The sequence below is a fragment of the Schistocerca gregaria genome, chromosome 5 (assembly GCF_023897955.1).
Source record: "Schistocerca gregaria isolate iqSchGreg1 chromosome 5, iqSchGreg1.2, whole genome shotgun sequence".
Classification (NCBI taxonomy): domain Eukaryota; kingdom Metazoa; phylum Arthropoda; class Insecta; order Orthoptera; family Acrididae; genus Schistocerca; species Schistocerca gregaria.
The window spans coordinates 612,427,955-612,443,408 of record NC_064924.1 but is presented as its reverse complement, the minus strand read 5'-3'; the positions used below and the strand labels follow the sequence as shown (position 1 = coordinate 612,443,408).

The 15,454-nt window shown below is 44.8% G+C and overlaps 1 protein-coding gene across 3 annotated transcripts in view; it reads left to right on the top strand.

The window, feature by feature from the left end:
* LOC126272999 (transmembrane protein adipocyte-associated 1 homolog) overlaps positions 1 to 15,454 on the top strand; it is a 170,914-nt gene that overhangs the window by 62,376 nt on the left and 93,084 nt on the right. For all 3 annotated transcript variants that reach the window (XM_049976360.1, XM_049976358.1, XM_049976359.1), the window contains exons 5-6: positions 12,867 to 13,063; positions 14,270 to 14,330. In XM_049976360.1, the coding sequence (XP_049832317.1) occupies positions 12,867 to 13,063; positions 14,270 to 14,330 (258 nt within the window). The remainder of the gene's footprint in view (positions 1 to 12,866; positions 13,064 to 14,269; positions 14,331 to 15,454) is intronic.

The following is a 15,454-nucleotide window of genomic DNA, read 5'->3' as shown; positions in this document are numbered from 1 at the left end:
AGATACTACAGATTTTCTTTTGGCATCCATGCAAAAACATTGTAAGTCTAACAAGAGTAGCACACTTTTATGGGTTACAACGTTTATATCACTGACATTATTTAATCTCTAATACTGGTTATTGGTTTTATTCTGATTAGGTGTAAATACAACTTGCATTATACAATGTTGGAACTTCTGGGTGTTAGACTGAAGGTGGAAATATTGTTACAAAAGAAGGGTTTGCAGTGATAAACGTTCACATTTCATTTCACAAGAAAATAATGAAACAGAATCGATGTTGCACACGCAGTTTAAACAAAACATTATTAATAGTTCCCACTGTATAACACAATTATTCACGGAGCCCAAGACGTATTGTTGCAAACGTACATTTTGTGTGACCGACCATGACACTGTCACTTTACTTTATCTTTAGGTTCTCATGAAACTGTTTGTATTTTTCAGGAATATATGCACACATGTCCAGCATATTAGCTTTCTTTTCTGCAGAGACAGGCAATGGCTCACCATAATGTCTAGGAAGGTCATTCAAGCTAACACCACGGACGGAACTGTAATACTATTTTTACCCCTGGAGCGTTTTGCTAAGTTCGCTGAATACAAAGGCTGCAAGTAGTTCTGGCTCTTGCGGTACTGAAGTACTGTTGAGAGTCTAAAGATATCTTCATCCAAACATAATACGTTATTTTGCATTTTGATTTTTGCGGAAGTGCTTTGCAATACTACTTATATCAATAAAATTTTCCTGCCCCATGTAACAAACCAGAAACTAGTTGTTTGGTCATGCAGTAGCTATTACCTGAACCCATTCAAATGGTTCATATACAGAGTAGTTCTTATTATTTCTCTCAATTAATGCAAATTCCCTGCCACAAGGCAAAAAGCTGTGTCCTGTGATAAGAAACTTTTGTTCCACAGAGGTGGAATACTTCATGTGCAGAAGATACTGATACAAAACAATGGTTTTCCAGTTATTGTTCTGTCCTGTACACCGATCTGACCACACCACTTAAGTTCTTTCTTCACATGGGTTTAGTACTGAAAATGTAGATGTTACACACTTGCAGAATTAATTTCCGCTGATTCTCACTTAGCAACAGTTTCAGGCCACACACACACATGCACACCTTATTGGTCACCAACATTCTTTATTGCCTGATAATAGGTTGACAGCTGATGTTGATTGAAAACTGCAGAATGGGTAAGGGTAGGACAATACAGCACCTGTTGGAGGTCTGTGCATATCACGACATAGGTTTCATTTGCTTTAGCTTTTGCTGTATCCTTCTCCAGCATTGAATACGCTGCTTCTGCATTTTAATGGTGCAGCTTGCTTTCTTCTTCGATTTTCTTTCTCTCTGTTTAATTTTATTGTTAACTAACTGCAGGAACAGTGTCACAATACCCACATGAATCCGAATGCGGTACACCAAATCGAAAATTATATTGTCCACTTAAAATATCGCTGTAAGCCCTTTCACTGCACTGTACTGTTGGATTATCTTCTTTAAAGAGTCAGCAAAGTTTAGAAATATTCAAATCGGATCTCATGCAGGGCTTTTCGTTCTTATGTCTTGAGTAGTGGCTTTCTTGTTTTTTGTAGCTTCTCAATGTGGGTTCTCATCACGTCCTTCAAGCTGTCCTGCAGCTTATTTGGATGATTCACACGCTTACCCCTTCTGTCTTCTAATGGCACACCACATTTCATCTTCCGTTGGAGCATTTGTACATGTCTAGCTGTAATCTTATACACCATGCACAACGTTTTTTGACATACTTGCAATTTTTCTGCTCCTCTTCTTAAAAAGTACTTGAATGCGCAGTGTCTGCGCTAAATGGTCTCCTCAGTCTCCCTACGTTTGATGTCTACTATTTCAACGAACGACGGAGCCAAATGTCTGGTTTGTGCTTTATAGTCTAAAGTGTAGAATTCTTGAAACAGCTCTCTGTTCTCCATTTTTTGTATCTACATTTGCAGGTAGCAATCTATAAAGGGATTAACCACATTAACGCCAAAGATGGAATCTCATATTTCACAGAAATATTGTTAGATTGGCGTGCAACGTTTATGCACCCACTTGTTTGCTATTGTGGGCCAAATATGGCTGCCCCGAATTCCATTTGTTTCTTCACATTCCTCTTCCATTCACTATACTTAATTTTCTGTTTCTGGCCCCTATTTATATCTTCACACATGCTCTGACTTAATCACGCAACGTTCCTGCTCCATGTTTACGTTTCTGCATCCGACCGCCTCACGACGAATAGGAAACAGACGAAAAATGGTGCTTAATGTACATGTTTGCCAACATAACTTCATACATGCCTTACTCTTGGCACGTACAACATTTATACGTGACAAAAAAATTTCTTAGTAAAGTGAGTGTTTCAACATTTTTGCCGCCAGGTATACAATTGTTTGAAATATATTTGAAAGTTCTGCTATCATGATGATAGTTTTTGCATTCTGGTGAATCCAATCATCATCATCCTCCAATTTGTTGTCACTAAACTTCATCACTAAATTCACATCTGCTCTTTAATTCATCATTAATGAACCTCTCATTTGTTCTTTAATTGATCATTAATGAATTTCTCATTCTTCGACTTTTTCACATTAGAAGGTCCTGGTGTCTGTTGAATAGCCACCATCTGAAACCATATGTCAGGCAACTAAGCACAACAAAACAGACTATGGCTCTCCCCTCTCGACATGAAAACGAACCTTGTACAACAAACGCTTATACTTCCAGCTATTGATTAGAGCAATGTTATCCTGCAATGCCTTTCTCAGGAAAGCTCATGGCACCTGGGTCTGGTTATGAATGCCTGTGTTCATTATACACCAAAGCTCCAAAGAAACTGATATTGGCATGCGTATTCAAATACAGAGATATGTAAACAGGCAGAAAATAGTGCTGAGGTTGGCAGTGCCTATACGAGACAAGAAGTGTCTGGCACAGTTGTTGATTGGTTACTGTTACTACAATGACAAGTTATCAAGATTTAAGTGAGTTTGAATGTGGTGTTAGTTGGCGTGTGAGCGATGTGACACACCATCTCTGAGGTAGCGACGAAATGGGGATTTTCCCATACAAGCATTTCACGAGTGACCCGTGAATATCTCAGATATGACTGCAGCTGGAAAAAGACCTTGCAAGAATGGGACCAATGATGACTGAAGAGAATTATTCAGTGTGACAGAAGTGCAACCCTTCCACAAATTGCTGCAGATTTCAATACTGGGCCATCAGCAAGTATCAGCGTGTGAACCATTCAATGAAAAATCATCGATATGAACTTTTGGAGCTCAAGGCCCACTTGTGTACGCTTGATGACTACACGACATGATGCTTTACGCCTTGCCTGGACCCAGCAACACCAACATTGGACTGTTGGTGACTGGAAACATGTTGTCTTGTTGGACAAGTCTCGATTCAAATTGTATAGAGTGGACGGACGTGTACAGGTATGGAGACAACTTCATGAATTGGTGAATCCTGTATGTCAGCAGTGGACTGTTCAAGATGGTGGAGGCTCTGAAATGGTTTGGAGCATGTGCAGTTTGAGTGATATGGGACCCCTGATACATCTAGATATGACTGACAGGTGACACGTACATAAGCATCCTGTCTGATCACCTAAATCCATTCATGTCCATTGTGCATTCTGACAGACTTGGGCAATTCCAGCAGGACAATTTGACCCCCACACATCCAGAATTGCTATAGAATGGCTCCAGAAACTCTCTCCTGAGTTTGAACACTTGGGCTGGCCACCAAACTGGTGAGACAATGACATTATTGAGCATATCTTGGATGCCTTTCAGTGTGCTGTTCAGAAATCTCCACCCCCTCGTACTCTTACAGATTAATGGACATCCCTGCAGGATCCATGGTGTCAATTCCCTCCACCACTATATTTCAGACATTAGTTGAATCCATCCCACATCATTTGCGGCACTTCTGTGTGCTCCGGGTGCCTAACACGATATTGGGAAGGGGTAGCACTTTCTTTGGCTGTTCAGCGTATTCGTGATGTTTGACTGTTTTGATCACATTTCACCATCATCATCACAGCTATTGTGGTTGCCTGCTGACAGGTGCAGAGATTTCCATACCCTCTGTCTTCTTGACTGTCTTGTCAATGAACATTGTCCCTCATATGTCTCCTCAACCTCTGTTCTTGTCTGAACAACATGCAGAAACAACCACTCTCATCAGATCAAAAGTCTTTCTGTTCCACTCTGCCATTCAGCCACTTTCTCACAGTCCTCAGAACAGGTATAGGACGCTGTAATAATTCCCTGCATTAGATTAGGGAAGTGAATACCATTTCCAGCCTCAGAAGACAGTTAAGGTATATCTCTAAAGCAACAATAAGGATAACCATTGTTTCTCTACACCCTTTTCCTTATTTCCCAGTATTCTTAGCTTATGCAGTCTCCTTAAATTTCCTTTCACCAGAACTTGCTGTATTAGATAACATCTATCATTAGTTTGGTTGTTGTTGTTGTTTTTATTATTACTGCTACTACTACTACTACTACTACTACTACTACCACTACCACTATTAGTGGCAGTACCTGTGGCAATATTAACTCAGGGTGTATACGAATCGGAAGATCCAGGAAAAATCTGGGAATTTAATGTTCTTGTTTTCAGTTACATTTTTGTAATTTTGACTGGTAAGAACTGATACTCTAACAAAGGATATTACTGTATCCCACTACTGCTGAACAATACTGCAGCATTAAAACATGAACGAGAGAAAAAATGAAAATAAAACTTAAATTGCAAAGGAAATGTGCAATATAAAATAACACAGTGCTCGTACAAGCTTCTGCCAACAGCAAAATATGTCAAATGCTTTCGGAAGACTATGCAATGCTTAATAACAACGAATTGCCTCCAATGAACGTGACATCACAACTGTTTACGTTAGACTCATTTACTCAGTTACGAGCAGGCTCATGCACACGCGCAGTTGAGTTGTGTGAGAGTAGTACCTTCTCCTACTTCTGGCTACAGAAAGGTTGCTGTTGGCTGTGTAGGCAGCAGTAGCAGCAACCAGCAACCAGCCACATGGTACCCAGAACAATTTTACTGGCGTACCCAAGCTGCCAGACTCGTGCATGCACAGCAGGCCCATATCTAGTGAGGGGCTGGGGGCAAACTGATCTGGGCGGCAATTTCGGGGGAAGGGGGCAAATTCATATAATTGAGGGGGAAAAACCTTGTTCCAGCGCACATCAGTCTATCAATTATTCATATGATTTTGAAATGCACCCCTGCTGGATTTTAAACACATAATTCATTCAGAAATCAACTTGCAATAAGTTGATTTTTGAATATGTGCAGTGTACATGATGTCTCTGCCAGGGCATCCTCATCACATCTAGAACGACTAATAGGTAAAAAAGAATTTTTCTGTTTCCTCTTCGTTTAATGCTCTCACGTCAAATGAAAAAAAAAGACTGATTTCTGTGGCTGGGAGCTATCAAGTGAATTCAAATACATTCACATAATTACAGAAGGCTAAAATATGTTACTAGTTTCAGATTTTATTTTCACCTTTCTGACAGTCAAGCATTAATTGCCTTGCAGCACATTAATGCTATTTTTGTCGGTTTGCTAAAGAAATTTGGATTTTTAAGCTTTCCTTCTGAGGCAGTCAATTTATTTGAAACGAAGTGTTTAATTCCACACTATTGGTTAGTTTCAACTGTTTGCCGCATTTCAGGTGCACGTTTTCATCTTCTAGCACATATGGCATTACGCCGTAATAAAGAGCCAAACATGGGATAATACAGTACTGGTATTCCAAGAAAATTTACGTCCCAAAAATCACACTGAAAAGCTTCATATCAGGTCGAACCCTACGTCATTGAGAATTTGGACATACGAATGTGCACTGTAAGGCAAACTACGCATTTTAGTATGGTTCATGAAATTCTGACGCTTTTGGAGTATCCTGTGATGTCTTGTTTTTTTTTTTATGACATAATGTAAGATCTTAATACATGCGAACATAAGGGCTTCCTATGTCACCGTAGGTGCGCAAGTGTAGTGACGCCTCTTATATGGCGCTCCCTGGCTGAAATGAATCTCTTTCTAACAGGTCATGGGAAAATATTGCGAATTGTTGTTCAAAAAGCATTATTTTGAAAGTAAATTTCCTTTTACACAAGATGAACTATGTGTGAGAATGTAAAATGAATTTCTTAAATCGCATTGCATTTGCTCTCTTTTAAAAATCAACTCTTTGATTACGAGCAATTTAGAAGAATTTAGAGTGCAGATCATCAGAGATTTATGTCGGTATCAAAAATTGTACTGGCGTTTTTGTGTGATGTATCTCAAAGTGTAACATGTGCTAAACAGATCAACATTATATGTGAAATCTTTGCTTTTCTTGTTGCAGCACTATGTATATTAATTTAAACCATTAACTTTTCCTGTTGTTGGAATTCAAATTTATACTTTTGTAATATGAAAATATGCAGTGTACATGTTGCTGCATACCAAAGATCTTTCCAAAACATGTTTTTTTTCCCCCCTGAGTTTCATTTTCTAAAGTGCTGGGAATTTCTACGCTGCTGTATAAAACTATATCCATTCAAAAAATAAGTTTTACAGTTCCGAGGGAAAGTATACTGTCAATTAACATGGAAAAAGTGTATTTTCACCCGGGAGAGAATGTATTTTTAACTGGGAGATCCATGATTTTTTTTTTCCTTGTCCACATATACACTATGTAACTGTATTAGTTCATAGTCAGTTTTAATTCACTCACAATGCCATTCCAGAAACTTAGATCATTTTTATGCTAGTTGCCATATTAAAATTATTTCTTAAGTAACTGTGATGTACAAAATGTACTCTGTGTTTGAAACTCTGGTCTGTTGTTGTTGTGGTCTTCAGACCTGTGACTGGTTTGATGCAGCTCTCCATGCTACTCTATCCTATGCAAACTTTTTCATCTCCCAGAACCCAATGCAACCCGCATCCTTCTGAATCTGTTTAGTGTAGTCATCTCTAGGTCTCCCTCTACAATTTTTACCCTGTACGCTGCCCTCCAATACTAAAGTGGTGATCCCTTGATGCCTCAGAACATGTCCTACAAACCGATTCCTTCTTCTGTTAAAGTTGTGCCACAAACTTCTCTTCTCCCCAATCCAATTCAATACTTCCTCATTAGTTAGGTGATCTACCCATCTAATCTTCAGCATTCTTTTGTAGCACCACATTTCGAAAGCTTCTATTCTCTTCTTGTCCAAACTATTTATTGTCCATCTTTCACTTCCATACATGGCTACACTCCATACAAATACTTTCAGAAACGATTTCCTGTTACTTAAATCTATACTCAATGTTAATAAATTTCTCTTCTTCAGAAACATTTTCCTTGCCATTGCCAGTCTACATTTTATATCCTCTCTACTTCGACCATCATCAGTTATTTTGCTCCCCAAATAGCAAAACTCCTTTACCACTTTAAGTGTCTCATTTCCTAATCTAATTCCCTCAGCACCACCCGACTTTATTCAACTACATTCCATTGTTCTAATTTTGCTTTAGTTGATGTTCATCTTATACCCTCCTTTAGACACTGTCCATTCCGTTCAAATGCTCTTCCAAGTCCTTTGCTGTCTCCGACAGAATTACAATGTCATCGGCGAACCTCAAAGTTTTTATTTCTTCTTCATGGATTTTAATACCTACTCCGAATTTTTCTTTTGTTTCCTTCACTACTTGCTCAATATACAGATTGAATAACATCGGGGAGAGGCTGCAAACCTGTCTCACTCCCTTCCCAACCACTGCTTCCCTTTCATGTCCCTCGACTCTTGTAACTGCCATCTGGTTTCGGTACAAATTGTAAATAGCCCTTCACTCACTATATTTTATCCCTGCCACCTTCAGAATTTGAAAGAGTATTCCAGTCAACATTGTCAAAAGCTTTCTCTAAGTCTACAAATGCTAGAAACGTAGGTTTGCCCATCCTTAATCTAGCTCCTAAGATAAGTCGTAGGGTCAGTATTGCCTCACGTGTTCCAACATTTCTACGGAATCCAAACTGATCTTCCCTGAGGTCGTCTTCTACTAGTTTTTCCATTCGTCTGTAAAGAATTCGTGTTAGTATTTTGCAGCTGTGACTTATTAAACTGATAGTTCGGCAATTTTCACATCTGTCAACACCTGCTTTCTTTGGGATTGGAATTATTATATTCTTCTTGAAGTCTGAGGGTATTTTGCCTGTCTCATACATCTTGCTCACCAGATGGTAGAGTTTTGTCAGGACTGGCTCTCCCAAGGCCGTCAGTAGTTCCAATGGAATGTTATGTACTCAGGGGGCCTTGTTTCGACTTCAGTGCTCTGTCAAACTGTTCACGCAGTATCGTATCTCCCATTTTGTCTTCATCTACATCCTATTCCATTTCCATAATATTGTCCTCAAGTACATCGTCCTTGTATAGACCCTCTATATACTCCTTCCACCTTTCTGCTTTCCCTTCTTTGCTTAGAACCGGGTTTCCATCTGAGCTCTTGATGTTCATACAAGTGGTTCTCTTATCTCCAAAGGTCTCTTTAATTTTCCTGTAGGCAGTATCTATCTTACCCCTAGTGAGATAAGCCTCTACATCCTTACATTTATCCTCTAGCCTCCCCTGCTTAGCCATTTTGCACATCCTGTCGATCTCATTTTTGAGACGTCTGTATTCCTTTTTGCCTGCTTCATTTACTGCAGTTTTATATTTTCTCCTTTCATCAATGAAATTCAATATTTCTTCTGTTACCCAAGGATTTCTACTAGCCCTCATCTTTTTACCTACTTCATCCTCTGCTGCCTTCACTACTTCATACTTCTAAGCTACCCATTCTTCTTCTACTGTATTTCTTTCCCCCATTCCTATCAATTCTTCCCTTATGCTCTCCCAGAAGCTATGTAAAACCTCTGGTTCTTTCAGTGTATCCAGGCCGAATATCCTTAAATTCCCACCTTTTTGCAGTTTCTTCAGTTTTAATCCACATGTCATAACCAAAAGATTGTGGTCAGTCCACATCCCGCCACTGGAAATGTCTTATAATTTAAAACCTGGTTCCTAAATCTCTGTCTTACCATTATATAATCTGTAACCTGTCAGTATCTCCAGGCTTCTTCCATGTATACAGCCTTCTTTTCAATCATAAAAGAAAGAAACTCTGGTCTAACGTTAAATAAACATAGGCTGAAAAACTGTTCCCTGAGACTTTCATAATATTGTCAATGTGCTACTGAACTTAATGGAGATGCTGAGTCACAGACAGGCACAACAAAAAAGCCTGTTAAACAAGTAAGCTTTCAGCCAGAAGTCCTTCTGAATTAGACAACATACTGGTGTACACACACACACACACACACACACACACACACACACACACACACACACACACACACACACACGACCACTCCCTCTTCCTGCTGAGACCAGACTGCGAGCAGCAGTGCGTGATAGGAGAAACTGTATGGGTGGTGGGGGATAAAGAGGAGGTTGAGGTAGGGACGGGAAGGTAATAGCACCTCTATGCCCAGGGGGCTCAAGGTTCTTTTGTGGGTTCATGCGTGGCACACAGAGGCCCTGCACTGTTGCAGCCCATTCTTCTTTCCCTGGCTGCATTTCTTTCACCATGCCTTCCCTTCCATTACTCACTCCTTTCCAGTTGCCCCCTCCTTCCCCTCTCTGTGTTCCAATTTATATTGATCTAGCTATCCACCTGGTTCCCTTTATTGCTTGCAATTTTGTTCCTTCTGCCTGTTCTTTCATCCTTTTTGGCATTACAGTCCCCGCTTGAGGTTAGACCTCCACTTTAAGTTTTCTGTTTTTAGTGTGAGCCATTTTGAGGAAGAACTCCCTCCCTAGCATCTGTGGTGTGGATTTCTCCCCCACCCCCTCCCCCTTTCCCTACTGTAGCCCTTCCCCCCTTCTACCCTGCTAGGTCACCAGAACATGCAGCCAGTTCTTGCGGTGCACAATACTGATACCTGAGATGTTTCTTCCACATGTATGCCAAGGGGTGGTTGCTTGTCTTCTTGAAGCATTGGAACTCCCTGCAACGGCCACCATGCCAAGCGGCCCTTGCTGTGGCTGGGTGGCACCTTTGGGGAGAAACCTGATCATAGCAGGTGGCATCAGGGCGAATCCTTATCGCATGAAGCGTATCAAGCTGCAAAAATCTGGCAGTTCTCAAACAGCCATCTCTTCGAATGGTGAAAGCTCTTGTGTGCTGCTTCCCTTCCCCTCTTCTCCTCCCCCGCCCCTCTTCTCCTCCCCCGCCCCTCTTCTCCTCCCCCGCCCCTCTTCTCCTCCCCCGCCCCTCTTCTCCTCCCCCGCCCCTCTTCTCCTCCCCCGCCCCTCTTCTCCTCCCCCGCCCCTCTTCTCCTCCCCCGCCCCTCTTCTCCTCCCCCGCCCCTCTTCTCCTCCCCCGCCCCTCTTCTCCTCCCCCGCCCCTCTTCTCCTCCCCCGCCCCTCTTCTCCTCCCCCGCCCCTCTTCTCCTCCCCCGCCCCTCTTCTCCTCCCCCGCCCCTCTTCTCCTCCCCCGCCCCTCTTCTCCTCCCCCGCCCCTCTTCTCCTCCCCCGCCCCTCTTCTCCTCCCCCGCCCCTCTTCTCCTCCCCCGCCCCTCTTCTCCTCCCCCGCCCCTCTTCTCCTCCCCCGCCCCTCTTCTCCTCCCCCGCCCCTCTTCTCCTCCCCCGCCCCTCTTCTCCTCCCCCGCCCCTCTTCTCCTCCCCCGCCCCTCTTCTCCTCCCCCGCCCCTCTTCTCCTCCCCCGCCCCTCTTCTCCTCCCCCGCCCCTCTTCTCCTCCCCCGCCCCTCTTCTCCTCCCCCGCCCCTCTTCTCCTCCCCCGCCCCTCTTCTCCTCCCCCGCCCCTCTTCTCCTCCCCCGACCCTCTTCTCCTCCCCCGACCCTCTTCTCCTCCCCCGACCCTCTTCTCCTCCCCCGACCCTCTTCTCCTCCCCCGACCCTCTTCTCCTCCCCCGACCCTCTTCTCCTCCCCCGACCCTCTTCTCCTCCCCCGCCCCACTTCTCCTCCCCCGCCCCACTTCTCCTCCCCCGCCCCACTTCTCCTCCCCCGCCCCTCTTCTCCTCCCCCGCCCCTCTTCTCCTCCCCCGCCCCTCTTCTCCTCCCCCGCCCCTCTTCTCCTCCCGCGCCCCTCTTCTCCTCCCGCGCCCCTCTTCTCCTCCCGCGCCCCTCTTCTCCTCCCGCGCCCCTCTTCTCCTCCCGCGCCCCTCTTCTCCTCCCGCGCCCCTCTTCTCCTCCCGCGCCCCTCTTCTCCTCCCGCGCCCCTCTTCTCCTCCCGCGCCCCTCTTCTCCTCCCGCGCCCCTCTTCTCCTCCCCCCCCGCCCCTCTTCTCCTCCCCCCCCCGCCCCTCTTCTCCTCCCCCCCGCCCCTCTTCTCCTCCCCCCCCGCCCCTCTTCTCCTCCCCCCCCGCCCCTCTTCCCCTCCCCCCCCGCCCCTCTTCCCCTCCCCCCCCGCCCCTCTTCTCCTCCCCCCCCGCCCCTCTTCTCCTCCCCCCCCGCCCCTCTTCTCCTCCCCCCCGCCCCTCTTCTCCTCCCCCCCCGCCCCTCTTCTCCTCCCCCCCCGCCCCTCTTCTCCTCCCCCCCCGCCCCTCTTCTCCTCCCCCCCCGCCCCTCTTCTCCTCCCCCCCGCCCCTCTTCTCCTCCCCCCCGCCCCTCTTCTCCTCCCCCCCCCGCCCCTCTTCTCCTCCCCCCCCGCCCCTCTTCTCCTCCCCCCCCCGCCCCTCTTCTCCTCCCCCCCGCCCCTCTTCTCCTCCCCCCCCGCCCCTCTTCTCCTCCCCCGCCGCCCCTCTTCTCCTCCCCCGCCGCCCCTCTTCTCCTCCCCCCCCGCCCCTCTTCTCCTCCCCCCCCGCCCCTCTTCTCCTCCCCCCCCGCCCCTCTTCTCCTCCCCCCCCGCCCCTCTTCTCCTCCCCCCCGCCCCTCTTCTCCTCCCCCCCCGCCCCTCTTCTCCTCCCCCCCGCCCCTCTTCTCCTCCCCCCCCGCCCCTCTTCTCCTCCCCCCCGCCCCTCTTCTCCTCCCCCCCGCCCCTCTTCTCCTCCCCCCCGCCCCTCTTCTCCTCCCCCCTCGCCCCTCTTCTCCTCCCCCCCCCGCCCCTCTTCTCCTCCCCCCCGCGCCTCTTCTCCTCCCCCCCCGCCCCTCTTCTCCTCCCCCCCGCCCCTCTTCTCCTCCCCCCGCCCCTCTTCTCCTCCCCCCCGCCCCTCTTCTCCTCCCCCCCGCCCCTCTTCTCCTCCCCCCCGCCCCTCTTCTCCTCCCCCCCGCCCCTCTTCTCCTCCCCCCCGCCCCTCTTCTCCTCCCCCCCCGCCCCTCTTCTCCTCCCCCCCCGCCCCTCTTCTCCTCCCCCCCGCCCCTCTTCTCCTCCCCCCCCGCCCGTCTTCTCCTCCCCCCCCCGCCCCTCTTCTCCTCCCCCCCCCCCGCCCCTCTTCTCCTCCCCCCCCCCCCGCCCCTCTTCTCCTCCCCCCCCCCGCCCCTCTTCTCCTCCCCCCCCCGCCCCTCTTCTCCTCCCACCCCCCCGCCCCTCTTCTCCTCCCCCCCCGCCCCTCTTCTCCTCCCCCCCGCCCCTCTTCTCCTCCCCCCCCCGCCCCTCTTCTCCTCCCCCCCGCCCCTCTTCTCCTCCCCCCCCCCGCCCCTCTTCTCCTCCCCCCCCGCCCCTCTTCTCCTCCCCCCCCCACATCATGCCCCCACTGTCTGGCTGTATTGTTGTTTATTTAATTAGACCTCAGTTTTGGTTTTGTATGCCATTTTCAAATTTTAGAGTACGTCATTAACATATATTTGAGCTTGATGTCCTCTTATTTGTGCTTGCAGGTCATCTGGACAGCCGTAGCAGCATACGCCATGTGTTGCTAGCGACATCCTTCATATCATTAGGATTCACAATTACCCAAGGAGTGCTAGAGATTGTTTCACCAGATGAGAGCTTCCACATCCTGTCGAAAGATTATAATTTATTTGGACATGGAGGAATGCTTTTCTGGTTTACCAGTTCGGTTGTATTTACATTGGTAAGAAACCATCTAAAAATAATGGGTTGTTAACAGTTCATAGATAATTTATTTTTATATTAAAATTACTTTAGAGTATCTAGCATATAGGGCATTGGGATTCATGTAATGTAATATTTTGTAAGGACTTATAAATTATCCTTGTATTTGAGAAAAGCTTAAGTTGTCCATAGAGTGAAGAGAAGAGTTTTGTCATCGTAAGTAAAAATTTGGGGGTATCTATAGTTTAAACTTAGATGGGTAATGTGGTTGTTCTTACATGATAAACTGTATGTTCACTTACAGCCACAACACAAGAAAATTCAGCACAACCAACAGTGTAGTGTAGATCCTTTCTAGAGCTGTGAAAGCAAATTCAATGCTATGTGAAAGAAGTTGGATTGTTGAGGGGCGGTAGGGGGTTACATTATGGGGAGAGTTTGATTTAGACAGGCTCTCCAGAATTCGAGAAAATCTTATTCTATTGGCAGATGGTACAAACCACACCTGATATAGTTCCCTTAATTGTGTACTCCATAAGATTTTTTGATATAAGGGTGATACATTTGAAGCAAAGGTAAAGTATATTTTTAGTGTTAGAGTACATGAACATTCTTTTGCACTAAATAAATAAAAAAACAAACCATGACTGTGATTGTAGTTTTTGTGGAATAAGGGAACAGACCTAATAGGCCACTGTAAATACATCATCATAATCTGTGTATAACCAATCATTGGATCAAGTCATTGCCAGTGTGTTGAGTCAAATTAACTGTCTGCAGATACAGTATGTCAGTCTACCCCTAAAGAGTGAATGAAATGAGGAGACAGACTTTGAAAGATTTTGCACACCATGTAACCTGATGGACAGAAAAACAATGGCAAATGACCATGGAGAAGAGGGCATTATTAGTTACCTAATTTAATCCCATGGAAGAATGTTGATTGGAGAACACTCAGTGACTGGCATTTGTGAGCAAGTGCAATATTTAGAGTAGTATGGCTTTAATCTTTATGTAGTAGTGCAGTGCCAGATGTTAAAAGAATAACTTCTACTTACTTGCTGCCTGCTATTGAAATCCTCATTATATGAAGTAGCCTTCCCTCCCCCTCCTCCCCCTCCTCCACCACCACCACCACCACCACCACCACCTCCCATCAGTCTGAAAGAGTGAAGGGTGTGTGCTGCAAAAATAACTGTTAATGTGTTTACAATTTCTGTTGTAGGTTTATCTTGTCATCTTAATCTTACCATGGACAAGACTAAGAGAACGTCTTGCCTTGCCAAGTGAGTAAAGCTTCCAGTTTTCTAAGTTAACTGGTGACAATGAAATATTTTTGGAATCAGCATTGAAAAGTTTCTTGGAACACAGATAACTACTCTAAATTTATACCTTTCTATGGTGACATTGGATTTTACATGTTATTTGTATTATTTTATTAGTGTTATGGTGCTTCCCACTCAATAAAATCTGTATGTGTAGCATATAGGGGTAAATAAGGTAGAAAGGGCAATCATATCAACAGAACCAAGATTTCAAAGTCAGTTTTTCCTTGATAGTTGTGAAAAATGGAATTAAATTGGGTTCCTTTAGTTACAGCATTTGTAATGTTGCTGCAGTTTCAGGGCAGCAAACATAGTTGAAAAAGCAACACATCAGACTATAAAGGCCGAGTGTAAAATAGTTTAGTCTTACATAAAATATTGACTTTAGAGACAGGAAAAAATCATTTTGTTTTTTGACTAGTTTACAGTACTACTGTGGTAGTAACTTTACCAAATATGGCCTAAACTTTCAGTAAATGTTGCCCTCTGAGAGAAGTTTAGAAAATTGACAGATTGCTTTACGGAAAATTGGTATCGAATGTTAATTTCATAAAAATAGCTGTAGGTAGTTAGCAAAAGAAAATAATTTTGCAAAATGTAACAGTAACTGATTACTCTTAATTGAAATAGTTATATGGTCACCAGCCTAATTAGGCATAATAATGTAAAAGCATTATTTATAAAGAACCTATTGTTACCAATTCAAAACAAACTTTCATTAAATACTGTTCTGTGAAGTGCAATGAACACACCCAGTTGGACAAATTATACAGTGGTTAACAGCAGTTGTCACTTTAGCAGTTAAGCAATCACAAGATTTGTAAATGAGCCCTTTTTCTTGTTTACTTTAATCATTACTTTTGCCTTTAACTAATATAGCCTAAACTTACTCTTCACAACCCACACAAGACCAGATAGCACATGATGATAATAAAGTACAATTAATACACACATTTGCTATACAAAAGCAATAAGGAGACACAGTATACAAACCTTCTACCTTTGCTTCTCAGTAATCACTGCAAGAATCATTAGCTAGAAACCTAATCTGGTTTATCCATTTTGTTAAGGTAGAATAGGGTTAC